The sequence below is a fragment of the Maylandia zebra genome, linkage group LG13 (assembly GCF_041146795.1).
Source record: "Maylandia zebra isolate NMK-2024a linkage group LG13, Mzebra_GT3a, whole genome shotgun sequence".
In the NCBI taxonomy this organism is placed as follows: domain Eukaryota; kingdom Metazoa; phylum Chordata; class Actinopteri; order Cichliformes; family Cichlidae; genus Maylandia; species Maylandia zebra.
Window position 1 is genome coordinate 11,476,779 of NC_135179.1, and position 27,030 is coordinate 11,503,808.

Below are 27,030 nucleotides of genomic sequence, written 5' to 3' on the forward strand. Positions count from 1 at the left end.
TTTTCTCTAAATATCCAAATTCAAATAAGACATGTTGCTTGTCTCATTTGTTGACTTTCTCCCTCCCACTCCCCACTTTCATCTGGCAGTTCTGGATAAGGACTTACCAGCAGCCAAGGCTTTGCATGAGCAGATGCAGAAGGAGGGGATAGTTGTAGACGAGCTGTCACTCAAACGTCTGGCTGTGCTTTACCGCGAAGCAGGAGAGACGGTGCCCTTCCCCGAGCCCCCCGTAAGTCTCCCACACACACACACACACACACACACACACACACACACACACACACACACACACACACACACACACACACACACACACAGGAGATGCTTTGAGCAAACACTCGGATGCAAATGTGTTTGTGTTTTAACATTTTAGAGGTTTGATTAAATAAAATGAACCATAGATATGAAGGGCAGAAAAACTGCAGGAGAAAAGTTGCTCTTCCTTCATTCAGAAGATTCAGTTGTGAAGCTTTTGTGTACTCCACACTGTTGTACATTTCAAACTCTGACATAAAGGAAAAAGTTGTTGTTTTTTTAAGTGCCCTTAAACACAATTGATTTTTGGGTTAGAGGTGAATTTTGAATGATGTGTACAAAATACCGAGTTTGCATCAGACCTCCACAAATGACAATCTGGACCTGTGGAAGGAATTATGAGCAACTGCATTCATATTATCAACATTTTGGTTTGTGTTACCAGCATAAACATGGAAAGCATAGTTCACTACAACTAGAAATAAACCTAAAACAGAATTTATGATGCATTTTTAAATGCATGTTTTTTCTCTTTACATTTCTGCCTTTCATTTTAGGGTGAACACAAATTTTAACTAAGCAGTGAATTAACCTCTTAAGAAAGAATTGACAATGAAGCTCCAGTTGGCAAGTTTTCTTTAAACGTGACTTTTTCCTTATGTTTTGCCTCTGTACATCACCACAGTGGATTTTAAACCACACACTAAAGCTGTCATTGAAGTGCACACTGTCATCTTTAATTCAGGGATATGAGTTAGAATTGCATTAACAGTTTATGCCGTCACCGCGTTCTGTTTCCTCTCTTGAGATGCTCTGTTTGGCCTGCTGCACCTCACAGCTCCTAACCAGTGCTAGCACTTGTTGTGCTGGTGTCCTAATGTGTGCTGTGGTCTCTGTGTGCCATACTAATATGAAGGAGCAGTATGCCCGCTCAGTATACTTCAGCATGCCCAGGCCTGCAGCAAGCCTCCTGAAGCCGTGTGTGTGTGTGTGTGTGTGTGTGTGTGTGTGTGTGTGTGTGTGTGTGTGTGTGTGTGTGTGTGTGTGTGTGTGTGTGTGTGTGTGTGTGTGTGTGTGTGTGTGTGTGTGTGTGTAAGAAATGGCGCCCCAGAGTCACGGAGTTGTGTAAGGGAGATGGTGTCACTGCAATAGCCACTCTTCTTTTTGGGTTCATAGTGTTTTTGAGCATGAGTTTTTCAGCACGATGAACATTTTTTTAAGCTGATGTGGGTCTATTTTTAGCAGAGGACACACACACACACACACAGGCCTCTCAGCCACAGCACTTTTGATGCGCTGTCCCCTTGAGGCAGGTATAGGCCGGAGCCTTACCTTCACATCACTCACCTGCAGTACGAAGATAGAAGGAGAAAGAGGGGATGAAGGTAGAGAAGCTCTTACATTATTTACTGAAAACCAGGGTAGTTAAGTCATTGCTGGATTTTATAAACAGAGTAGAGGGAGGAGAGTTGCAAGGAGAGGGAAAGGTGAAGAGTCACAGAGTTGAGAAGTTTCTACAAATAAAAGCGCAGCTCCCGACGCTGGTCTTCATCCTCTCCGAATGTATAGAGGTTTGCATTTTCCGGCAGCCCGTTTCCAAAAAGAAATGTTTCAGTTTTATTTCTTTTTATTTCTAAATGCTTTGAACTTCGTCAGAATGTAGCCAAATAAGCCAACATGTGGACAAACCTTTAGAGGAAATAAGATATTTTTAATTAGGGTGCTCTGACCCCCTCGAAACTGTTTGAAACGCGTGCCAGGATCTCCCTCTCCCTCTCTGTAGTGAGCACGGCGATTTATCGGCATTAATTACTACATTAATAAGCAAACGTACATTGTGAGGAGCTGGCGTAATCTGCAGAAAAGCTCTCACCTTCTCCCCCTCCCAAAAACACCCACCACAACACTTTGTCTGGATCAAAACACTGATTAATTAGCCAGGAACAGAGGCAAAGAACGGAAGTGCGTGTTTGGGGAATGTGCTACAAATCCCTTATTTGTGTATTAATGGGGATTTAAAGATGAAACGAGACAACCTGGTTGGAGACTGGAGACTATTTAGACGGACCCAGGAGGGCTCCAGTGCCGCTTACTTTAAGAAAGAGGCGAGATACAAAACACGCCTTACGGTGTAAGGCTGCATCAGGTGAGCAGGTGTTGGGATGTTTGTTGCTGAATGGTCTGCCTTTGCTTTCTCTTTGCAGGAGTCCTTTAAGTTTTATGCAGACAAGCTGAGAGCTGCCAAAGCCCAGGCGACAGCGGAGGAATAAAGATTAATCATCCTCTCCTCATACCTCATTGCAAATCCCACAATTTTCTTCCTTTCTTTCTTTTTTCTTTTTTTTATATGAGTTGTTCAATCTGAAATGTTGAGTGTTGTAACTTTTGGATGCTGAGATTCTGTCCACTGCGGTATCAATACTGTTGAACATGTTGCTAATGTACAGAAGTATTTATGCTAATAAACAATGGTAGGAACCCAGACCGAGTGCGTGAGGTTTTTGTGCAATTTAAAAAGAAATTCTTTTCAAAATACCCAGCCCACCTTGGGTGATGTTTTATGTCTTAATCGGGTGCAGCTCAGGGGACAAAATGCATTTACTCAAGAACAACCGTTTTCAAGGTAGTGCATCTTTTACTTTACAGAATTAAGTTATACCCACAAAACTTATAAATTCTTCAACATGTTTCAGGTGGATCTCCAAAACGACTGGAGCCATGTGTTGCATGAGCATTACATCACCAACGCTCAAGTTTCTGACTTGAGCTTTTTGAGGGCCTCTGCACAAGTTAAACACATAATTAAATGTAATACCTGTTTTAAAGCATGTGTAAAAACACATGAGTGAATAGGTTTTGTATTTGTCATATACCCTACATTATAATCTATGTACCCAAGCAACAATGTGAAGCTGAAGAAATGTGAAGACATGAAATGAATGGATGGATATATGACTAATTTTGAGTCAAAGGTCATAATTAATCTAATGTTGGGCTTTTTCCTCCTTTTTTATGTAAGGTCATTTCCAGCGGCAGGCTAGAAACAAACACAATTTGGAAATTTATGTTATTAAAGGTCCTTTTCAAAGAAGTGTTGAAGCTCGCAAATATATTAGTGTATGTTTGACTGTTTTTGCAATATTAAAATTATATTTCAAACACTGAAATGCTTGTTTTGGTCTTAAGTTTAAGGTGTGGCTTACATACTATATTTTCAGTGTTCGTGCACTGAAGGTTCCAGGTTTTCCCATCGCACATAATTAGCTACCATATGTTTGTGAATTGAGAAATCTAGCAGGGCCAGGTCTGTAAGTCTGAATTTTGAGTGAGCATAGAAAAATTTTGACTTTCATTGTCGTGTGTGAAGAAAGCTTAGGTATCAATAACAACCAGCTTGTGCAAGGTCAAGGGCACATACCGGGGTCCTGACCTGTTTTTTTTTTTCCTCCCTTTTTTTGTTCAAGTGATTGGCAACCCCACAATTAGTGTACCTGTGACAGTCTTGAAGCCATGAAACAATAAAATAGGCTCAAACATGCCATCCTACACAGTCTGCTCAGAAAGCTGCATGTGTAGATACATTTTCATGCAAGACATGTAGCCATTGATCTGATCTGGGAGACATTTTGCTTGACTGATAGATGACCTTATGCTGTCTAACCCCAGCTCTCTGCAGCTCTCCTCTAATCGACATTGAACTCTGTGCTGGCCTCAGATATTCCCTAGATATTAATGTAATGCAATGCCCGCAGCCCTCTCAGAGCCAGGCCTTAGATAACACTCACTGGTTTTTCCCCAAGAAGATTGCGGGTTTGTTAAGGTCAGCGGAGCTCATTTGGAAAACAAATTAAGGTACAGAAGAAGGAACTTCTGATGTAAACCAGCATGTTTTCTAAGTTATGCTGATATATAAACTTAATATCCCCCTAATATTTCTGCATAAAGGAGCATTGTGTGTTGCCAAAATAGCCGTGATGCGAAGGATGATACACACAAAAAAAGAAAGAAAAATTACACTTCCAGTTTAATTTTCAAGCAGCTGCAGAGCTCCAGTGAACTCCATCGTGTAAGTGAATGTGAAGGCTGAGGATGAGTGCACAAACCAAACATAAACACGCAGAAGTGAGGCATTTTGAGACGATACTTTACTAATTTGGGCTCAAACCACGTTAGAAAAAAGATTTAAGAGGCTTTTGCACCAGTGCAAAAACTCACAGCTTACATAGCATTCAGTCTACACAAGAAGTTTTTTCCGAGTGTGAGTTGGCCTACTAAATTTCTCTTGGTCATCTTTCTTCAGTGCTCAGTATTCTGTCTTAATAATATGCTTAATAACTTCACATATACAAAAAAAAAAAGATAACGCTGAGAATATCGAAAATGGAACAAGCAAAAGCTGCAGATTGATATCTGCTAAAGTAGCGCTCTAATCATCTGCCATGCCTGGGAAAAAGAGGGCGAACGAGAGAAAAGTTCATTATTTTCAAATCAATGTTACGACAGTCCTCTGCTGCCATCCAGCAGCAGGCAGCGGCACTGCGACTCCAAACTGTTTCATCACCACGCTCAACTTTTTCTTCTGTAAATCTTTTTCTGTTGGCAGATTAAAACCGTAAACGATGGAAGCATTTTGAAATATTTCAGATGAGTAAATATAGTATTTTATGAATATTTTTCCCATTACACAGGTAAAGTTTATGATGCTGAAATTACAAAAATCTAAACATTTTAATCATGCATGCATTTTACTTTTATAGCATTTGAATTAAATGTCTAAAGAGGAATAAAATGGAAAGTTTGGTATCGAAACCAGCCGAACTAGAACCTCCCTTCCACTTATGCAAAATAAAAACCCTGATGATGTCAGAGGGCGTTTGGTTTTTCTCAGTTTTGTTCACCAGTCTTGACTGGACTTCTGCTTGATGAATTTTAGGGACAGGAAATAGAGCACCATGAAGCCCAGACAGACTCCAAGTAGGACCAAGTAGCAAGAGTACAGCGGGTACTGGTTCATGTGCAGGGCCTCCACCACCTGAATGACGTACAGAAAGGATTAGAGGAGAAAAATGTTCATCAAATGGATTTGTCCATTAAAGTAAGAATTAGCAGGTCCTTAAAAACATTAACAGTCCTGATAACTCTCTTATGGTCTGATTTGTTTAGTCCTATAAATCTTAAAGATTTAATATCTGTACAGATAATAGCAAACCTAACAGTAATGTGTAAACAAATCATAACTTGAGTTGAAATGATAGTGTTTAACTCACGTGTATGCCATCAACATTGATAGACATGTTTGCAATGGTGACGGAATAATCGTTGCCTCTGAACTGCACCTGCAGCATGCCCTCAAAACCCCAGCGCATGAATGAGGCATAAGAGAGCCATGATGCCACTGTGGAGACAAAAAACATGAACAAACATTAAATGCTGACCAGCTCATTTTTCTTTCCGAAGCTGTCGCCTGCTGTTTACGGTTTATAACGCAAATAATTCCTCACCAAGCCACAAATTCTCCAGGTTGATAACATAGCCTGCAGTCAAGTAGAAGACGGTGAACAAAGAATTGCCCATGAAGGCAGAAGTCTGCAGGGTGGGAAGCAAAGCAGCTACAAACAGAGCCATGGCCCGGCTGCAGTAAACCATCAGCCACACTAACAAGAAGTTCAGAAGGAAACGGTCTGGCGCCTTGTTAAGTCCTGCCAGCCAATAGATGGGCAGACCATAGACTAATGTGAACACACAGTGTTCTGGTAACTCCCCCAAAACCTGAAAATGGAGAAAAAGCATATATTCAAAAATACACGACAGTCAAGAATGCATAAAACATACTTGTAGTACTATTCAGCATACAGTGACTCCAGCATGGAACAAGACTGGCCCCTGCTGGAGATTCAGTTTTATCACTGGACTTTACCTTGGCAAAGAAGTAAGAGGTCACAGAGTACATGCCGTCCTGCAGCTCGTGGTAAAGCATGGCTCTCTCTGTGTGACCTGCAGAGAGCATTCAGTCTAACGACACTCAGTTCACAATACATGCAGTAGGATCAGCTTCATGAGCTGTATTTAGCCTCAGCCAGGCAGTTTGTTTTTTTCTTAAAAACTAAGATGTCAAAGAGTTGTATTAGGTTAGGGCATGAATATATAGCACAATGTCTCTCTACATAAATGTTACGATACTGGATAAAATGCAGTTTCAGAGATTTTTTTTAATTTTCTCTCTGCAGTTAGAGTCACAGTATTTAATTCTAAGTGAGCCTGGCATCATTTTTCTATCTTTTGGTGTCTTCTGACCTTGACCTGAATTAAACTTGACTTTTTATGGTTATGGCTAGACACCTCTACACTGTACATGTGGCTGGATGTCATAAAGTTCAGGGTTAAAGAACACAAATCTGTCTGATAACTCTGATAATCTTTCCATTCTGAACCATCCTACCTTTACCTGCTCTGTTAAAGTGTTCATCATTAATTCAAAGAATAGAATAGAATAGAATAGAATAGAATAGCCCTTTCGTCATTGCGCATGTACAATGAAATTGTGGACATCTGCAAATGACTGCAAATGCAGAGGTCACAACTTGAAATGCCTTCAGTGATTTTTGCTTTATTTTAAACAGATAATTTTTTTATGATACTTATTACATGTGAACATTTATAACATAAAACACTTAAATAATTTAAAGTAAATGCATAGAGAAATCAAAACACAACCTCAGTGAGACTTATTACTGGCTTTATCCTTTCAAACTGCTTTATTACTCACATTTAGCTATGACGTCCAGCACCACAGCAAATGGGGTGAGAGCTCCGATCATGTAGAGAAGAGACACGGTGTCCTGAATGGACAGGCGGGTTTCTCCTGCCCCGTAGTAGAGAGAGCCGACCAGCAGCGACATGAGGAGGGCCTCGAAGCCGTGAACTAATAGGGTGACCAGGTCTCTGAAGTCATTATACATGTGACGCCTGATGAACAAGAGGAGAGAGGTCAGTGTTCATATTCAGTCACATAGATTTGAGTGCTCCAAAACATTCATGCTCGTACTTGATGAGGGTGTTAAACTGGTGTAGTTTGCCTGGCAGTCTGTTTTCATGCCTGGAAATAGTTATTACTTCATCTTCTTTTCTCTTGCTTGGCTGCTGAGGGCTGCTGTGTGTGGGAAAAAAGAGTAATGGATGGGTTAGTCTGGGTTTTAAAGGTTTGGTCCACAGCTTAAGCATGACCATAAAGGAGTTTTAAGCATCTACAACAGGTAATCACAAAAAACAGTAAATCCCTATATATGGAAAGCTGTAAGCAGAGATATTGTGGTGTTATTTCTTACAAAAAATAAAAAAAATCTTATGCTTTATTAGAAAAATGCTGGTTCATTATCATTATCACTACTTACTGTTTAAATAAAATTTTAAAAAAGCCAAACTTTCACACAAAAACATGATCACCTGTCGGTTTGCGCTACATCAGTCCCAGCGGCTTTCCACATGTGGTCGTCAGTATCACGAACCTTTTCCATGAACTGCTCAGCCAGAACTCTGGCCCTCTCCAAACACTCGGCTTCTCGCTCTGGACTGCGCCGGTCTATACTGATCAGATCAACTGGATACACATGCACACACACACACATAAAAGACACAGGACACCAACAACATGAGGCTTAAATAGGTTTAAAAGAATGAAAAACACAAAGAGATGTAGTATTTATCATTAAGATGAAAACAAATGCTTCTTTTGCAAAATTAGTGGTAAATTGTTGGGTCCCAGCTTTCCTTAAGTTACCAGTGAGCATGGGGTTGGTAAGAATATGTTATTGCATGCTGGGAAGAAGCACTTAATTCTCTTTTGACACACTTACTAACCATAGTAGTCAGAGGGGTTGCAGTATCGTGGGCAGGGGTGTCCCAGAGCAGTGAAGTAAGGCACCATCTCACGAGCTGCACCGCAGTAAACAGCTGAACCTGAAGACATCAGGACGACGAGGTCGAAGAGCTGAAAGATATCTGATCGAGGCTGGTGGACTGAAAGCAGGACCAGACGATTTCCCCGAGCCAGACGGGACAGTGTGATCACCAAGTTATGAGCGGTAAAGCTGTCTAAACCTGATGTGGGTTCATCCAGGATCAAAATACCTGAGAGGGGAAATAGACCAATCTATCACCTCTGTTAAACCCTGTTCTTTATATAACAGATCTTAACAGTATGAGCTCGAAAATAATAGAGGAATCATGATTGTTAAAGTCAGTAATTAGTCAAATGTGTTTGTTATTCACAGGAAGAAGTGTTACACTCGTGTCACTTCCCAGTAGTTTATAGATGTTCAGAAACGGTATGAAATACCCTGTTTAGAGCTGAAACATTTAAAACTCGCATAAACACAAAGGTTAAAAATGTTATATCTATAGTAACTTTAGAAGTTGCAATAAAAACAACATATATGACACTGATTACACTCAGATGCTAAATGGAAAGGAGGCACTGGAGGTGGGTTGCAAAGTGGCGTATAGAGGACACAATTAAAATAGTGTGCCATATATAAAAGCTGCTGCTTGGATTGGGACTTCAGTTTGAGTCATTGCCCTGTCTTAACAACATAAATGACAGTTCAGGGGACCACATTAATTAATCTCTGTGTTAATATCTCTCACCGGGGTTCCAGAGAAGCTGGACAGCTATGCTGACTCTCCTCCTCTCTCCACCAGAAACCCCTCTGATGTAGTTGTTTCCCACCCTGGTGTGTGCACACTGCCGCAACCGCAGCTCTGCGATAACATCATCCACCTGTGACAGACAGCAACCAGAGACACTGTTAGTCATTGTTATCTGGACACATACAAGCATTCTTATCATTTAACACGTGTTTGTTCAACAAAAACTCTGAAGAGTTTAAAAGGGCATGCCTTAACGAGAATGTGATAAACATGCTGACAACGGCTCTATTATAAAATGGATAAACAAGAACCTGCCAGTCCAAACAATCATGCAAATACTGTTATGGAAATAGCTTGAGTCCCATTTATTGACCAGTCTTAATCTTACCCTCTGGTCCCTTTGAGCCTGTGTGAAGTGAGTGGGCAACCTCAGTTTGGCAACAAAGGAGAGAGTCTCTCGGACGGTGAGGTGAGGAAGAAGCCGATCGTCTTGGCGGACGTGAGCGATGCTTTTCTTGACGAGCTGGGGCGTGTTGTGCTTCCCATTAATTAGAATCTCACCGGACTTCATGATGCCTCCTTCATCCCGACAAGTTATTATGTCCAGCAGAGACGTTTTACCACAACCTGAAAACATATTGAATTCAAGACATTCTCATCTTTGCTTATGTTCAAAAAAACAAACCATAAGCAATATAGAACCGGAGAAATGCATCTATGAGTCTTCCAAATTAGCAGATTTTCTACTTATTTTTACTTAACACACATTTATTCTTCAAGAAAATGCAGTTTTTTCTTTACTGTTCTGGTGGAACAAAGCATATCTATTACTTTATTTAATAAAGCAATACTTCAAATCTTTGTGCATCACCTGAGCTGCCAATAAGGGCCAGCATCTGTCCGCTGTGGACAGTGAGGCTCAGCTTGTTGATGGCTGTCTGCTTATTTCCTTTAATTTCCCACGGCATTTTGAACTCTGACAGCCTCTCGTACCACGGGATCTGAGCTGCTGTATCCACCTGTGAACATAAACACATGTACACGATGAACACCTGCAGCATGTATACACATGAACCAGTCAGGAGCTTGAGAAAACTCATGTAAGATAAGAGCAGGTGACCTATAGTTACCTCATAGCAAAGGTTTTTGACCTCCAGCACATTGCAGCCTCCGCTGTAGGTGAAGTAGAGACTGCTGTCCTCCTCAGATGAGAATAACTCTCTGTCTTGATGCTGTTAATGCGAAGCAAGCAAGTCAATAAGTTTCATACAGACCAGGATACATGTACTAAATGTTTTTATATATATAGACCTATATATACCTTATAAACTATGAGAAACAAGATGTTCTTATTTCAAAGTTTCAAATCAGAATTACAGATATGCTGATTTTACACCACAAAATTGGGTTTAGTTAGTAACAACAAACAGTACAGTAGATAATAAACCTGTGGCCACACATTAGTTGGATGTGATTAGAAAATGTGATTTTGTCTTTTGTCATTTAGTCTTTTATGGAAAAAAATTGTTACACGCATTAACTTGTGTGTTTGATTGTCTACCTGCGTGTGTCTGTTTGTACTGTATGTGCAAATATCTGCCTGTGTGACCAGAGTCCAATTTCAAATAAACCCAATAGTTCAGTTGCAGAAGAAAAAAAATACAAATGTTCAAATTGAGATTAACAGCATCCTGCCACTTAATCTAGTTTACATGGTGTAGATTATAACATACAGTTCTGTTTTAAAATTAACGACTTTTTTAGCCACACATCAAATTTGATCATTTATCACTCATGGAAGCTTCTATAAAATAATAATGTACTGGCTGAAAAAAACAAATACATATTTGTTTTTTTTTACTGATTTTTTTTCATTGTATAGCAAAACGAGGTCGGACATCAGATAGATGTGAAAATGTGAGTCGTGAATGTAATAAAACAAAGAACGCAATTAATACATTTACAACCAAATTAAGCCATTAAACAAATGAGTGAAAAATAATTTGATATTTTACTGAATGTATAAATTAATGAGACACTTAACTGGGCACGATCAAAAATATGTTACAAATCCTGATTTGAACACTGGAAGGAAAAAGGACCTGGATTTCAGTGCTGTAACTGGGAAAGCTTGGTCTGAAACTGGTAAAAGCTGCTGGCAAGCAAACAACTTGGGTTTGCTGGGGTTAGCATATTTAAGCAGTGAGTCTGCGTTGCCTTCTTAACAGAAGTTTATGCATTTCTGGCCATTTGATAGAAAACATTTTTTTATGCTTGAGTAAACGAAACCCAGCAGTGGACATGTTATAGCTAAGCAATAATAACTGAACAGGAAGCCAGTGTAATGACACCAGGAAAGGCAAAAGGTACCAGGTGTGATCGTGACCTTAGTGCCTACCAGACTTCATGTACTGAAGCAGTCTACTCTGGACTTAATGAGTTAAATAATTTTACAAATAACGTTAAATGGTTCATTTGGGTTCTCATTGCATAAACATCCAGATTTCAGAGCATTCTGGTCGCATTTTTAAGGATATTTATCTCGACAAAATGCATCATAGAGTTTGGAAATGTTGTCACTGCTGATCCCGCCGTTGCAACCAGAACATGCCCGATGCAGAAACTGACATAGGAGAAAAACAGAGCTTGCTAAACCATCTATCCATCCATGTGTTTTTCCAACCAATTATCCAATTCAACATTTCCTATTTGAAATTACAGTTTTTTTCTAAATTAATTTGCACTTAAGTGCATTCAGGGAAAAATTCCAGTTTTTCAGCAAAATGTTAAAATGATATATTAGGAAATCAATCAAATTCTTTTCTATAGATAAATAAGTTTGTTTTTTTTAAGAAAAAACAAAAAACCCACGTAAAGTAAAGTTTCTAGTACTGGTTGAGCACACTAGTGATCATAAATTGATTTAGGTTACTTCAGATTAGTTAATAAAATCCCATGTTATACTCAGTCAAAGAGAGGAGTTTAATGGCTGGTAGGGCTATAAATAAAGTAAAACAGCACAAAGTTAAGACCTGGATTGGTCATTTTCTTTAGGAGAGCTAAGATTTGCATATTTTGACCTGACAAACCTGTGAGTAGTCGTTTGTGTGTATAAGGTCACTGCCATTGTCCATGGTTAAAATTTGCAGGTTAGAGAGGTCAATACTCCTCTTTTCCTCTTCTGTTAGGGTCTTTATTTTCCTCTCTGTCTGCTGCTTTGTGTCTCCAGTTGTTCACGTCCTCCTGAAGATCTTCTCCCTTCTAGTTCACAATTCTTTCTTCTTGAAGCATCTGAGTTCATGTCATGTCAGTTCGCCCTCTGCTTTATCCTGTCAGTCACAGCTTTTTTGGGAAGCAGCCGACAATACGAGGACTGAGTCCACACTGAAGGGCTGTGAACTGACTTAGCATGTGTGCTTTTTGTCTTCATTATACAACCTTTGATCAAAGTTCTCTGAGATAACATGACATTTGCGGCGCTCACGCTTCCAGAGAGTCACTACTGATCTCGCGTTTCTGCTGTGTGCAGGCAACAGGCGCAGAAGACAAAGTCTGGGACTGAAACAATATGAACAATCTGATGTGAAACAGATTTGACACAGACCTGGAGGAGACATGAACAGATTTTATTCAATGCAGATGGAGGAGCCGCAGAACGGGAAAGTAAAAGAGTCCTTCAGGTTTGTGGCGGAGGTGAAGAAAGATGTGTGGAGAGACAGCAGAGAGGAGCAATCAGAGCCCACCTGTTCTCTAAGTGTCAGAAAGATCTCCTACACAGTCAGGTAAGTGCTGCTGACAACCAACACGAGTAACTCAAAAACAGACTCAGAGAATTTAACTTAATTTACTCATTATTACTTGACTGTGATTGTCTGATAATCTGATTGTTCATAAAGAGCTGATTCTTCCCACAGCCGAGATAGACATCGTGTTGAAAAAAATAAAATACTAATATCAAAAATACTGTCCTTGTCCTTAAGCGTGTGTGCATATATACATGTGTTTCACAGTGAACGTGTGGGTCCGTGGTGGGACTTACCCTCCTACAGGAAACGATGGACTCGTCAGATCCTGAATGATGTCTCCTTTCATGTTGACAGTGGGCAGATCATGGGCATACTGGGCAACTCAGGTTCGAGGTTCAGTTCAATCCAAGAGCCAAATGTTTAAAGTGAAAAAGAAATACAACGTTTTTTTTATCAGGAAGCGTTAAAAATCAGTTAAATCATGAGTGTTTTATGCATATGTGTCTTTATCTGCACTTTTCATTATAAAGGCTCAGGAAAAACCACATTGCTGGATGCCATCTCAGGGCGGATTGGGAACCAGGGCACGCTGCTGGGAGAAGTCTTCGTTAATGGTAGAAAACTGAAGCAAGAGCAGTATCAGGACTGCTTCTCCTATGTGCTGCAGGTAAGACAAAGAAACGTCCACGCATCAAGATTTAACTCATAGCTTTTACTTATTATCCCAGTATTGCATTTCTATTGATACAATATTGATATAATAAGCATTCATAAATAATTAAAAGTAATATTAATGTTAATATTACATAGTGTTATATGTGTTAATATTATAAACATATAAAATATTATGTGTTAATAACTATTAGGTTACATATAGGTATTACATAAATTCCATACAATAAATGTTAAAATAACACAACAATTGTGTTTAAGTTAAATTAACAGACTTTTATTTACACTTATAAGAAAATTGTTTCTCTGTTTAAGTTAATAAAAGCCTTGGGTTGCTTAATATCCTTAACTACCATATCAATTTTGACATTTTTAAACTCGTCATACGCTTTTCTGTTGCTTTATTACAAAAAACATGTACATGTACATGTACATGTACATGTACAACAATTTACTGTGTAATTTTAAACAGCTGCATAAAAAGCACATTTAAATGGTAATAATATACACAGAAACAAAAGAAAAGCCGTCTAAGACTGCATGACCTCCATACTTTGTTCAAATTTCGGATTCTAATCCTTTCACAACATCAGTTTTTTGGGGGTCAGGAGTTCGAGTGGTTCGATCACTGGATCCTCACGTTCAATATTTGGCCAAAGTGTCATTGTGTAAATACTGAACCCTGGTTTAAAATCACTGCACACCTGAATGATCAACGGTTCAACAAAAAACTTCCTCTATTACTGTTTAAGTTTATTATTAATTATTATTACATTTATTAAGTTGCATACTCTCGCACACACTCAGATGTGCATGCTAGCTAGTGACCGCTTCACACGAGTGGATGGAAAGGGTAAGGCTAAAATAAAATATCAGTTTGACAAACTGAATCCTTAGTAACGTCCAAAAAGCCTCTAAACATTTTTTTTTCACAAAAAAATAAATACAATAATTTCCAGCTACATCTACACAAGTCAAAAGAGGGTCCACAGGCATTCACCAAACATTACAGATACTGAACCCCAAACTGACTCCAGTGCATCCATTAGAGTGTCAGTGTGTGCATAGTAGTAAGACATACCTTCACAATGGTAAAGAATTCATGGATTGAAACCCAAATGAAATTTAAAAGATGGGCCCAATCCCATCTTTTAAATTTTGAGCAATCCTGCTAACAATCAGATGGATAACAAACAAAAAGTCAAAGCAGTTGAAATTACATGACTTCTAATAAAGGACAATTTATTCCCAATTCATAATTGTCACAATTGTCACTTAACAGAAGTTGAAACCCAGCAGTGGACATGTTAGACAAATGATTAATGGGAGACTGAACAGAGTTTAAAGTAATTAGCAAATAAGTTCATGCACATTTCACTTTCCTGTAGTTCACACAAACACTCATTAAACTTTCCACTACAGTTTCAACTGCAGCTGGCCTCATGCACATAGCCTGTATGTATTTAGTTTTGCCTGTGGTTGTACAAACCGCCACAAACTCAATGAACATTCTGCAGTAACTCCTGAAAAGCTGCCCTGGCCTCCGTATGAAATTAACTTAAGACCCCTGATAGCCTCCTCATATATGTAATCTCGCAATGAGAGGTGCTCAAGTGTATCCAAAGCCTGAATTAAAAACACTGGTTTAAAACCAGCCTTGCTTCTTTTCAAATCATCTCTCCCCTCTAGCTGATAGCTCCCCCTTCTGCTCTCTAAGCCTCGTCATTAACTTCCGCTGCTAAGCTGTAGATGAGGAGGTGATATGAGCTCCTCATATTAAAGTCATTCAGATGAGAGAATAAGGAGAAGTGGGATTGGGAGGCGCCATGTGTTAATTGAAGCAGGCAGCAGGTTCAGCTGGTTTAAGTCATGCGCCTGTGCCTGTGTGTATGCACACATCTGAGGCAAAGGTATATTACAGATGGGTCGCACTGGCATATATGAACATAGACGTTTGTGAGGATATACCGGTATGCTCACTGTACGGGGATGTGCTACAAAGATGCTATAGATGGAGAGAGTGTGACATAAAAGTATCCAGTCCAAACATATACTTCCATTTGTTTACTGATGACCACTCAAGAGAAATACTGAGATGTTTTCTTAATCCATCTCCTTGAGGAATAGAGGTGGTAGTTTCTAGTTTTAAGGTGACCAAATCACAATTTACAGTGTTTTTTTGTGTCTAGTTTCTTTTCTGTTAATGCCCTGTTTTCTCTTTCTACCATTCTTTTCCAGAGCGATAACTTGCTGAGTTATCTGACAGTGGAGGAGACTCTGACCTACACAGCTCAGCTGGCCCTGCGGAAACGCTCGGCTGAAGCTATCAAGAAAAAGGTGACTTTAGAGCTGCGTCTGGGTATTTCTTTCATTATTTTCTTAAACCTGGCATCTCTGCCTGCTACAGAACATATCCCAAAAAATAAATAAATAAATAAATTACAGGCTGATGGATATCAGTATCCACTAAGATGTCAGCACACAAACAGTTACAGTGCTTATTTGGATGATCAGCTTAATCTTAGAAGGTGCATTGCTGTGTTGTTTTATATTTTAGGTTAGTTAAGTATGGCTGAGTTATTGCTTCACAGAGAGTCGTGTGCAGCATCAAGATGACTGAGAATGTGTTACAATTTGTTACAGATCTCTTTGCTTACAGCACATAAATGCTGCAAATGCCCATTTTTAAAAAAAGAGTACCTGACCTGACATTTAAGAACGGCAGGTCAGTTGTTCTCAGCCTAATATTTTGTTTGAGTCCCTCGCTCTGAAATATTTCCAAACTGTAAAAACAGGAAAATATTGCTTCTCCTAATCTTGTGGAGCAAATACACTCATCAAGGTCTAATGAAGCTCATGTGGTGCTTGGCACCAGCAGTGGGTCCTTTGGATCTTGTAAGTTTAAAGTGGAAACAAGATGAGTTTTTTTCTGGTGCTGGTTGCTTCTAGTTTTTTCTTTCTTGTTCTTTTGAACATTATTTTTTTAGACTGTGTAGATTGTTGCTGAGGTCAGACTCAAACCCCTGAGCAAATTTCTGAGTATTGTTCCCATGAGCAGGGTGATTATTTGAAGAGTTCACAGCAAATCTTTTCATAATAATGAGGGGATTTTATTCCAAAGTTTTAGCTGATCAATGTATAATATCTCCTGCAGGCCCTTTTTTAGTAGATTTGCTAATAGTTGTAACTCTTGTCTCACCTGAACCTTGACCTCTGGCTCCCATGTAGGTGTCAGCAGTGATGGCTGAGCTGAGCCTTAGTCACGTGGCCCACAGTGTTATTGGAGGTCAGGTTTTCCCTGGGATCTCCGGGGGTGAGCGCCGAAGGGTCTCCATTGCCAGTCAGTTACTTCAGGACCCAAGTGAGTAGTGCACCTCAGGAGATCACCTGAGGAGATTTACACAAGTTCATCTCTGACCAACCTGTTTCCTCCAAAGCAAACATTTGCTGTCGGTTTATATCAAAATAATGAGGTGACGCAGAGTAAAAGTCATTAATCACTCAAATCTTCACTTTTAATAGATGTAAAATAGATAATAAGAGGGATTAGAAGTGATTTTCAAAGACTTTGGCAGATAAAAGAAAATAATTATATATAACATGCTTTCATAAAATGTTTCAAAATATGTCTTTGGTGGAGTCATGAAAAGGAAAGTTTCAATGAGGTTGTGTCTGAACTTTGACTGGGCCATTGCACCACCTTGATTATTTTCTTTTTCAGTCATTCTGTTGTAGATTTGCTGCTGCTTGTTTGTCAGACTAGCAAACTGCCAAAACAGGACTGCATATAGTCCCGTGAAAACTTTCTTTTTTCCCACGACTGTGGGAGAATGCAGCAGAGGGAGGCAGAAGGATCAGACGCATGAGAACAGTGGAAAGTTCACCACATAACCTGTCTCTCCCCAGAAGAGTTATGAAGTCCACACTGGAGAAAAACAAAAGGATCTAAGTGAGACAGGAGTAAGAAGAGACAGAGAAAAGGGAGAGATGGAGAAGAGTAATAAAGGACTGGGTTATCACACCGTAAGGGGAATGAGCAGAAGCCCACCTCAGTGTGTGTGTGTGTGTGTGTGTGTGTGTGTGTGTGTATCCCAGGTGTAGTTTATCAGGACTTCAGTCCTCTGGGGAGGATGGAGGGTCTCAGTCCTCATTCAGGATTAAAATGCCCATGAACACACTCACACACACACACACAGAGTCACACACACAGAGTAATGAGGAGTTCCCATTCGGTGACTCTCCAATCAACCAGGAAATGAATTAATCTCACAATTAAAGTATCTGCTAATTCCACTCTGCTTTCATAATGCGAAGAGCCAATCTTTTAATTGTCCTAATTAGAGTAATTAACTAAAAAAAAGAGAACTCACTTATCTCCGCAAGTTAAGTCGGCTCCACAGAGAGTCCTGCAATGTGCCACTTAATAAAAAGTACATCTGAGAGTTTTTACTTAGAAGGAAAAAGTTATTGTCCTGCCTTTCACTTATTCTCAGTGTTTCACTGCGTGACAAACCTGCAGTGACAGCAGTGATGTCATTGGGATGCTGTCGTTGCAGGGGTGATCCTATTGGATGAGCCGACCACTGGTCTGGACAGCATGACCGCCAATCAGATTGTAGTGCTGTTGGCAGAGCTGGCCAGGAGAGACCGTATCGTCATAGTAACTATCCACCAACCACGCTCTGAGCTCTTCAGGGTGGGTTTTTGAGAAGAACTGGTGAAAAAGAGAATGAATGGCTTGTAGAGTCAAACTCACACCTATGTGCCAACATCAGCTACATTTATCTAACTCACAGCTAAAGAACTTGTTTTGTTTTTTTATCAGAATTACACCACTTCATATATTAGACACATATTAAGAAAACATTTTGGTTACACTGTACACATGAGTCTTTGATCCTTTGATAGTGAATGTTTTGTGAAAAGTTGCATGCTGATGGAATCAAAGGAGCTTGAAAAGGAAAGCGTCTGGACTTCTTTAAGTTGCTTGAAGACGTTTCACCTCTCATCCGAGAAGCTTCTTCAGTTCTAAGGTCAAATGGTGGAGAGTCCCAGATATAAACCCAGTGGGAGTATCCCGCCAAAGAGGGACAAAAGGACCCCCTGATGATCCTCTAATCATCTGAGCCAAGGTGGGAAACTGGGCGTGGGTCCCAATCAGCCAGGGTTTCGAGTGAGCTCATTGTGAAACCTGGCCCCACCTTATCATGCGAATTCCTGAGGTCAGATGGCCCAGGATGTGAGTGGGCGTTAAGGCGTCTGGGGAGGGAACTCAAAACTGGATTATAGATGGCAGAGAGTTGGTGTCGTAAACCACCGCCTGTGTTCAAAGATGGTCACTCACAGTGGACATAGATGGCTTCTTTCACTCCTCTTTCAAACCATCTGTCCTCTCTGTCCAAAATGTGAACGTTGACATCCTCGAAAGAGTGTCCTTTATCCTTAAGATGCAGATGGACTGCTGAGTCTTGTCCTGTGGAGGTGGCTCTTCTGTGTTGTGCCATGCGCTTGTGAAGTGGCTGTTTGGTCTCTCCAATGTAGAGGTCTGGGCATTCCTCGCTGCACTGTACAGCATACACCACATTGTTAAGTCTGTGTTTTGGAGTTTTGTCTTTCAGGTGAACCAGTTTTTGTCTGAGTGTGTTGCTGGGTCTGAAATGCACCGGGATGTCATGCTTGGAGAAAACTCTCCTGAGTTTTTCTGATACACCGGCTACATAGGGGATGACAATGTTGTTGCGTCTGTCTTTCTTATCCTCCCTCGCTGGTGTCTGATCTTCTTTTCTGTGCCTCTTTGCTGACTTTATGAACGCCCATTTAGGATAACTGCATGTTTTGAGTGCTTCCTTTACATGTGTTCCTTCTTTTTTCCCTTCAGGCTTAGAGGGAACATGTTCTGCCCGGTGGTGTAGGGTCCTAATCACTCCAAGTTTGTGTTCCAGAGGGTGATGGGAGTCAAAGAGGAGGTACTGGTCCGTGTGTGTGGGCTTCCGGTAAACTTCGATGTTGAGGTTGCCGTTCTCTTCAATGTGCACAGCGCAGTCCAGGAAAGGCAAACAGTCGTCCTTTGTGTCTTCCCTGGTGAACTTGATGTTTTCATCCACGGCGTTAATGTGCGCAGTGAAGGATTCCACTTCTTGTGTCTTGATTTTGACCCAGGTGTCGTCTACATATCTGTACCAGTGGCTGGGTACTCTTCCTTTGAAAGAGCCAAGAGCCTTCCTTTCCACTTCCTCCATGTAAAGGTTGGCTACAATAGGTGACACGGGGGAGCCCATGGCACAGCCATGTTTTTGTCTTTAGAAGCCTTCGTTGTATTTGAAGTATGTTGTGGTGAGGCAGAGGTCTAACAGTGTGCAGATCTGATCGGGTGTGAAGTTGGTCCTGTCTTCTAAGGAGCTGTCTTCTTGTAGTCATTTTCTGACAGTCTCCATGGCCGCTGTGGTGGGTATGCAAGTGAAGAGAGAGACTACATCAAAGGACCCCATGGTTTCATCTGGGTCCAGGGTAAGTTTCTGAACCTTGTCGGTGAAGTCGGTGGAGTTCTTGATGTGGTGTGGGGTGTTCCCCACGAGAGGAGCAAGGATGGTAGCAAGGTGTTTTGCAATGTTATAAGTGGCTGAGTTTATGCTACTGACTATGGGTCTGAGTGGGACACCTTCCTTGTGGAGGTCAGGGGCCAGGTTTCACAATGAGCTCACCCGAAACCCTGGCTGACTGGGACCCACACCCATTTTCACACCTTGGCTCAGATGATTAGAGGATCATCAGGGGATCCTTCTGTCCCTCTTTGGTTGGGGGGGGGGGGGGGGGGGGGGGGGGGATACTTCCACTGGGTTTAAATCTGGGACTCTCCACCATTTGACCTTAGAACTGAAGAAGCTTCTCGGATGAGAGGTGAAACATCTTCAAGCAACTTAAAGAAGTCCAGACGCTTTTCTTTGCGAGCTCCTGTGACAACGATGACTGAGAACCTCCACAGACATGCTGATGGAATAATATTGTTTCTTTGTGTGTGTCTACCTCCAAGGTGTTCAACAGGATAGCTATAATGAGTCGTGGGGAGCTAGTATTTTGTGGACAAACAGAAGAGATGGTGGATTTCTTCAGCCAATGTGGATATGAGTGTCCAGAGTACTGCAACCCCTTTGACATCTATGGTACAGTATGACAGGACCCAGCACACTGCACGGTGTTGTGTTTTTATTATAAGTCTTCTTTTTTTTTTTAAAAAAAGATGATTTTTCCATAGCTTGAACATTAAAAATTCAATTTGATGTCAAACAGTTGACTTCACCTCAGTGGACACACGCAGCAGCGAGAGGGAGGCAGCCACATTCACTCGCATGCATGAAATCACTTCAGCCTATCAGAGGTCTACCATCTACCAGAGCATGCTGGAAAAAATGGAGCAGAGCTTGCAGAGATCAGACAAGCCCGCCATACCCTTTAAGAGCAAAGAGTCACCCAGCGGTGCTGCCAAACTTGGAGTTCTCCTCAGGTCAGTGTGCTTGTACACACCACCCATAAATCACTATTTAAAACTGAAATATGATCACAATATTCCAGGTACAAATTACAAATGTCACTTAGTGTGCTGCTTTATAAAAGACATGTAACATATACAGATTACTTCCATGCATCATGATGATTTTTTTGTAGGGTATCAGTAGGTAAAACATTTGCTCATTAATTTTGCCTTTCTGTTCTGTGTGCAGGCGCACAGTAAGAAACCTGTCCAGAGACAGGATGGGTGTTCTGATGCGTCTATCCCAGAACCTGATTTATGGTCTGTTTGTGGCCTTCTTCGTCATACATTTAGACATCGACGTCACTAAGGGTGCTGTGCAGGACCGCATCGGCATAATCTATCAGAGCATCGGTGCTTCACCATACACGGGCATGCTGAACGCCGTCGCTCTCTGTGAGTTCCGCCAACACCAAACATCTGCTCACCAGGATGAATTAGTACATTTACATTTGCACGTCCCAAACACCAGGATGTTGCCTGACAGTTTTATATTAAAAAAAAAGAGGAAGCTGGATAAAAACTTTGAGTCAGTAACTTGAAAACATGATTTTTTTCTTATTCAAAGACTAAATTAAAACATAACTCAGAAGCAGCTTTGCTCAGTGCTAGTACTGACTCTTGATTCAGGATAATGTTGGCTTCCTTCTCTTGGACAGACAGATCCAATGAAGAGCTAATAAAAGCAGTTTCAACACTTGGAATCAACTCCAGATTCCTTTATCCGCTTATAGAAAACACACACACACAGAGGGATTAGGTATCAATTAATTTTGAACTTCTGAAAATATCTCAAATTGACTTTAATTCCTAATCAGCTAAATGCAATACTCTTGTTCAAACCCTTGAATTAAAGCTGAATATCTGCACTTCAATGACATCGTGACTAAATTGCACTGTTTGACCACTGTGGTGGTGTACCGAAACAAAATCACAAAAAATGTATCACTGTTTGAAAATGTATGGACTTAACTGTATAAAATGCTGAAAATAACAATTAGACAAGACAAAAGACAAAATGTGAATGTCGACTTTGTTGTCCATACATTCACTTAATCTATGTGACGTTACAGCACATCTCTGTGCATGTTTCTAACAACACTTAATCCACAGGAGGTGGGTACTTGTTAGTTCTGTGAAATGGATATGAGGCATGTTTATCGCAGCTGTGTGTGAGGCCACTTCCCCCTGATTCAGTTGTAAAATCACTTTAATTTCTTACTTACTTTTGTCACCTTTGGCAAAACTGTGTAAAGTCTAGCTTAATCTTGGATGTTAAAGGTATGTAGACTATTGGAGATAAGAATACATGAAAGAAAAAATGTCTATTAGAAGACCGTGCATGAAGTCATACTTTAGTTGCTGAGGAGATCCTTCAGTTTACATATTTGAAATGATCATTGGGTGTTCATGACCTTTAATCTGTTCAGAGCTCAATGAACCCGAGTGCCATTTTACCTACAAACCTAGAGAACCTACAATACAGTACAATATTGTGTGCACATAGATTTCCATGATTAACAGTTTTATGGGTTTTTTAATAATGCATGCTTTGACTTAAGATAACATCAAATACAGGGAGAGAAAAATTTGCACTAAGTCTCCTGTCAGCATTTTATAAACTACAACCACAGCAGTGTCTTGATCTTTTATAGAGGACTTGTGACCGCCTTTTAACCCACTTTATTTTTAATGTCAGAGAGATTTATGATTTTTATTTGTGGTTTAACAAATAATTTGGTCGTTAGTGGCTTTGTTCAATATCTGGGAGACTTATTTAATGAGTGAAAAAGTAAGGTTAAGAAAAGGACAACAATCAATAGACAAAATAAAATACAACTATTTCCAAAAAGGCTCTATTGGAATGTGAGTTTCAGTGATAGGAATGGATGAATGAATCATCTTGGCTGTATTTCCTTACTGTCGGTGACACCCTTCGTCATTTACAAGGTTTTATCAAAACATAATAAAAATGTTCCAGTTCTTGCCAGATCTGACAGGTAGAGATAAACCTCAGATGAAAAACAACACTTGACATATCACACAGTGTCATCATATAGGCCAGAAAGCAGAAGCACTTTGTAAAAAATTGAGTACACCATGATTCAGTAGCTTGTAAAACCACCTTTAGCAGTCTTACTACATCAGTCTCTCACACGGAGGGATTTTTGAACACTATTCTTTACAGCATTGCTTCAGTTCATTGAGGTTTGCAGGCATTTGTCTCTAGAGAGCCATTCTGTTAGAGATTTGCTGCTGAGCTTGGGATCATTGTCCTATTATTCTGTTAGCCAAGCTGTAGCTGTAAGACTGTCAGTCTGACTCAAACCAAATCAAATGCCCTCCACTCCCACAGCTGACAGTTAATAGGTGTTTGTGTGGATATGTTGTGTTTGGATTTCTCAGAATGTGACACTGTGCCTTACAGCCAAACATCTCCACCAAGGACATTGTTCCAGATGTCTCGTGGTGTCTTCAGCTGCAACTTTAAACCTACAGTACACTGTGCTGCCATGTAGAGAGAAGAGATTTTCCCCTGGAAACCCTTTTTAAACAAGCCATACTTGATCAGTCTACTTTTCTTTGTGTGCGTGTGCGTGTGTGTGTGTGTGTGTGTGTGTGTGTGTGTGTGTGTGTGCTGTCTTGAACGTAAACTTTTAACTATTTTATGCTAACCGGGCTCAGTAGAGTCTGAATTGCAGCTGTGGGGTTTTTTGCAGTTTCCATGAGCATAGAAAATAAATTTGCTCCGACGTCCACTCCTGGGAAGGCTGCCAACTGTTTTGAACTCTTTCTCACTGTAGAATGATGTCTTTATAAGCCTATAATAATTACTTCTTAAAGATTATATCTAACATCTTTATTGTTTGGCATAGATAGGGATGATTGGACATGCTGATGTTTAATTAACTGTGTGCATTTGATCATCAGCACCTACCTGCTACTTACCTCCTTAATTCCTTTGGCAGTAGTAAAGATGTACTTAGTTTTTCATGTACTGCTTCTGCATTTTGGTTTAGTTAATAATAACATGGTGCAATATGTCATCTGTTGTTTTTAATCTGCGCTTGTATTTACCTAATTTGGGGGACCAGATGATTTTTATTATGTCTTGATATATAAAACCTAAGAGAGTATACTTTCTCTTTCCTATGACTGTATCAACATAGTCTAAAATCTTGGCTTCAGGTCTCCAGCCCTCACAGACACTGAGGAGAATAGATGTGATAAACGATTGGGCTGAGCTGAAGTCAGCCTCTGTAAACACTCAAACAATCAGAGGTTGTGCTTGGGGATATCATTGTGACCTTCAGTCTCAGAGATAACAACTGATAGGATTCAATGAAAAGCTTTTTTTTTTTTTTTTTTTTTTTTTAAAGAAACAGGCCCATCAAGTTGTCTTGGTAAATTCTTGGCATAAAAACAAGAACACCTGAAATATGGAGCGATTGCAAAAATGCATAATCGCCATCATCCTGTTAAAGGAAAGCCCTTTTGATATATTTTGTTTTCATATGCATGCTTTCAGTTATGAGACAATAGAACAGAATGAACTGTTCATTATAATATGCAGATTTTAAAGTACTGGAACTGAATGAAATATGGAAAAGGTAAAACTCCACTTAAGAAATTTTTCTGGGTTTTGTACTCTTGAAATCATCATATTTTTCCCAGTTTAATGTAAATTTAAAAACTGCAAGCAAAACAACATTAAGCCTTTTATACATACATGTGCATGTGCACAATCACTCAGCATTATTATATCCCTTGAATAATCAGTCTCAGATTTGGCAGGCATCAATATTTGACAGTATTCATTTATCTAATTTATATCTATTAAATATAATAAAGTTACTCTTTAAAAAATAAAGGAATAGGGTCAGGGTTTGTTTTTTGTTGTTTTTTTTTTTGTCAGATTTGGTTGATTTTATATCGAATGGACCAGAAGTCACTTTTATCTTTTTTGCACCCTTTCTGTTTTTATACTCACAGTCCCAGCATTGCGAGCCATCGGTGATCAGGAGAGTCAGGATGGACTCTACACTAAATGGCAAATGTTCTTGGCCTACATCTTCCACATCCTGCCCCTCAGCATCCTGAGTGTCTTCATCTTCACCTCCTTCCTTTACTGGTTGGTCATAAACTTGATGTGTTTTTGTGTTGGCGGTGGAAGAAGCACATTTATCCACTCAAGGATTTTGGTTTCATAGTCATCAATGTCTCTCCTGTGTGATTGTCTCTGCCTTGCTTTGCTCTCAGGACAGTGGGGATGCATCCGGAAGGTTTGCGCTTCCTGTGTTTCACTGCTGTAGTTCTGGTGCCGCATGTTATAGGTGAGCCAATTAAATAAAAGGGTAAAGTGCTATTTTGGGGGGCACAAATTGGTTGAATGCATTTAATAGCCACGTTTCCACTTTCTTTATCTTTTAGCTGCACATATTCATGTTTGTTTGTTTTTTTCCACTCTCATCAGGTGAGTTGCTGACTGTGGTGCTACTAGGTGTGGTCCAAGACCCTAACATGGTCAACACTGGAGTGGCTCTACTCAATATTGCAGGGATAGTGGTGGGATCTGGCTTTCTAAGGTAAAATCCCAAATATGCTTAACTTTATGATGAGAAAACTTGTGATTTAGAATTTATTGAAAATGAAGGTATAATAATGCTAACTCTCAGGACATATGCTCACTTTCCTCTCCTCTTCTTTGCAACAGGAGCACCCAGCAGATGCCACAGGTCTTTCAGTGGCTCAGTTACCTGACTTTCCAGAAGTACAGCTGTGAGCTGCTCATAGTCACGGAGTTTCATGGTCTCCAGTTCACATGCAGTAAGTTCATTTTTAACATGGGATCATCCTATGCTAGAGGGAATGCTATTTTGTTAATTTGGCCAATATCTACACTATTCTGCGAGTAGTGTAGAGGATAAAGCAGGAAAGATCATTAGAAATAACTGATTTCAATTATCTGTCTTACATTTGATCTTTCTGCTATTGGTCCTTTTAAGACTGATTTATAAAGGATGGGTTCAGGATCAGTGGTCAAAGTCACTCAGCAGCACTTACAGTCATTTAGACTAAAAGGCACTTTCAGAAGATGAAATCTCTTAACACTTTTTTGTGTTTTTGTGATTACAGATAATTCCACATCTTTGCCGGGAGCTTGTGTGGTCACCCATGGCAATCAGATCATTGAGGAGGGTTATCCTGGCGCATTGTCCCGATACACACTAGACTTTGTTCTCCTCTACGCTTTCCTGCCTGCTCTGCTGCTGCTGGGCATAATTAGCTTTAAGATCAGGGACAAGGTTGTGCGTCACTAAGCCCACAAACACACCTTTGTGGGTAAAATCTTCTTTTTAAGTTAAGCTTATAAAGCATTTATGTTATGAAATTCACTATTCAGAGATGACCTACACCCACCACTGTATTAGGTACACCGTACCCTTTTTGCTTTCTTGATAATAAAGGGATGGACATTTTCAGCAATACTCAACAGACTGTTTAAATGATGGCCACCTGGTAGCAGCCCAAAGTGTGCTAGGAAAATAAATTACACCACCAGCAACAAACTCAACCACTGATATAAGACAGGATTCATGTTTAGTTTTTGTTGCTGATTATGCCAAATGTTGACCCTACCATGCAAATGTCATAGCAGAAATCCAGACTTTTGGTGAGTTTGTGTGATTTGTACCCTCGGTTTCTCTTTTCTAAGCTGACTGGAGTGGCACATGATGCCACTGAAGCCCAATTGCTTTAAGGTTTGACGTGTTACGCATTCAGAGATGCACTTCTGCTTATCATAACGAGCGCTTTTGAGTTACTGTTGCTTTCCTATCAGTTTGAGGCATTCTGACAATCAAAAAGCCATATTTTCTTTTTCAGAACATTCTCCTTAAACCCAAGAGATGGTTGCACTGGAAAATCCTAGTAGATCAGCAGTTTTAGAAACGCTTCGACCTGCCTATCTGGCACCAACAACTATGTCATGATCAAAGTCGCTTAAATCCTCTTACTTTCAAATGCACGCTTTGAATTTCAATGTCTTACATTGTTACCACGTGATTATCAGATTAAACATTTGTGTTAAAGCACTTTAACAGGTATACCTAATAAAGTGGTAGTATAAGCACTTAGAATAAGTTTAAATGTTTACACTTGATGCACACAATGTAGTAC

At 40.1% G+C, this 27,030-nt stretch overlaps 3 protein-coding genes across 4 annotated transcripts in view; 2 read left to right on the forward strand and 1 right to left on the reverse strand.

Annotated features, from left to right (window-relative positions):
- The window catches only part of lrpprc (leucine-rich pentatricopeptide repeat containing), a 58,417-nt gene extending 55,675 nt beyond the window's left edge, over nt 1–2,742 (forward strand). Inside the window, exons 37-38 of the mRNA XM_004570095.4 lie at nt 90–232; nt 2,463–2,742. Of these exons, the coding sequence (XP_004570152.3) occupies nt 90–232; nt 2,463–2,528 (209 nt within the window). The 3' untranslated portion in view covers nt 2,529–2,742. The remainder of the gene's footprint in view (nt 1–89; nt 233–2,462) is intronic.
- A 1,559-nt stretch (nt 2,743–4,301) lies between these two features.
- Nucleotides 4,302–12,276, reverse strand: abcg8 (ATP-binding cassette, sub-family G (WHITE), member 8). 2 transcript variants are annotated; one of them, XM_004570097.4, is made up of 13 exons: nt 11,994–12,276; nt 10,035–10,136; nt 9,776–9,923; nt 9,293–9,531; nt 8,902–9,034; nt 8,116–8,385; nt 7,702–7,855; nt 7,304–7,405; nt 7,025–7,224; nt 6,176–6,252; nt 5,760–6,027; nt 5,526–5,653; nt 4,302–5,290 (listed from the first exon to the last, which is right to left on the reverse strand). In XM_004570097.4, exons 1-13 carry the CDS (start codon nt 12,036–12,038, stop codon nt 5,153–5,155), a joined length of 2,004 nt encoding a protein of 667 aa, XP_004570154.1. In that variant the 5' UTR covers nt 12,039–12,276; the 3' UTR covers nt 4,302–5,152. The 2 variants fall into 2 exon arrangements, with proteins under 2 accessions (XP_004570154.1, XP_004570153.1); XM_004570096.4 differs by having other exon boundaries at nt 4,303–5,290; nt 7,304–7,408.
- A 143-nt stretch (nt 12,277–12,419) lies between these two features.
- On the forward strand, nt 12,420–26,983 carry abcg5 (ATP-binding cassette, sub-family G (WHITE), member 5). Its single transcript, XM_004570101.1, has 14 exons — nt 12,420–12,686; nt 12,915–13,036; nt 13,181–13,317; nt 15,561–15,659; nt 16,551–16,683; nt 17,879–18,018; nt 20,353–20,482; nt 20,610–20,823; nt 21,041–21,246; nt 24,844–24,982; nt 25,111–25,184; nt 25,325–25,436; nt 25,565–25,677; nt 25,987–26,983. The coding sequence occupies exons 1-14, from the start codon at nt 12,520–12,522 to the stop codon at nt 26,169–26,171; spliced, it is 1,971 nt and encodes a 656-aa protein (XP_004570158.1). The 5' UTR covers nt 12,420–12,519; the 3' UTR covers nt 26,172–26,983.
- Nucleotides 26,984–27,030: the final 47 nt, after the last annotated feature.

Excerpts from the sequence above, each read along its gene's own strand:
- abcg5 (XM_004570101.1), top strand. The coding sequence starts at position 12,520 with ATGAACAGATTTTATTCAATGCAGATGGAGGAGCCGCAGAACGGGAAA. Across the intron at positions 20,824-21,040 it reads AAACTTGGAGTTCTCCTCAG|GCGCACAGTAAGAAACCTGT; the intron begins GTCAGTGTGCTT and ends TTCTGTGTGCAG. Across the intron at positions 21,247-24,843 it reads GCTGAACGCCGTCGCTCTCT|TCCCAGCATTGCGAGCCATC; the intron begins GTGAGTTCCGCC and ends TTATACTCACAG.
- abcg8 (XM_004570096.4), bottom strand. The coding sequence starts at position 12,038 with ATGGACAATGGCAGTGACCTTATACACACAAACGACTACTCACAG. Across the intron at positions 9,035-9,292 it reads AGGCTCAAAGGGACCAGAGG|GTGGATGATGTTATCGCAGA; the intron begins GTAAGATTAAGA and ends TGTCTGTCACAG. Across the intron at positions 7,856-8,115 it reads CAACCCCTCTGACTACTATG|TTGATCTGATCAGTATAGAC; the intron begins GTTAGTAAGTGT and ends ATGTGTATCCAG.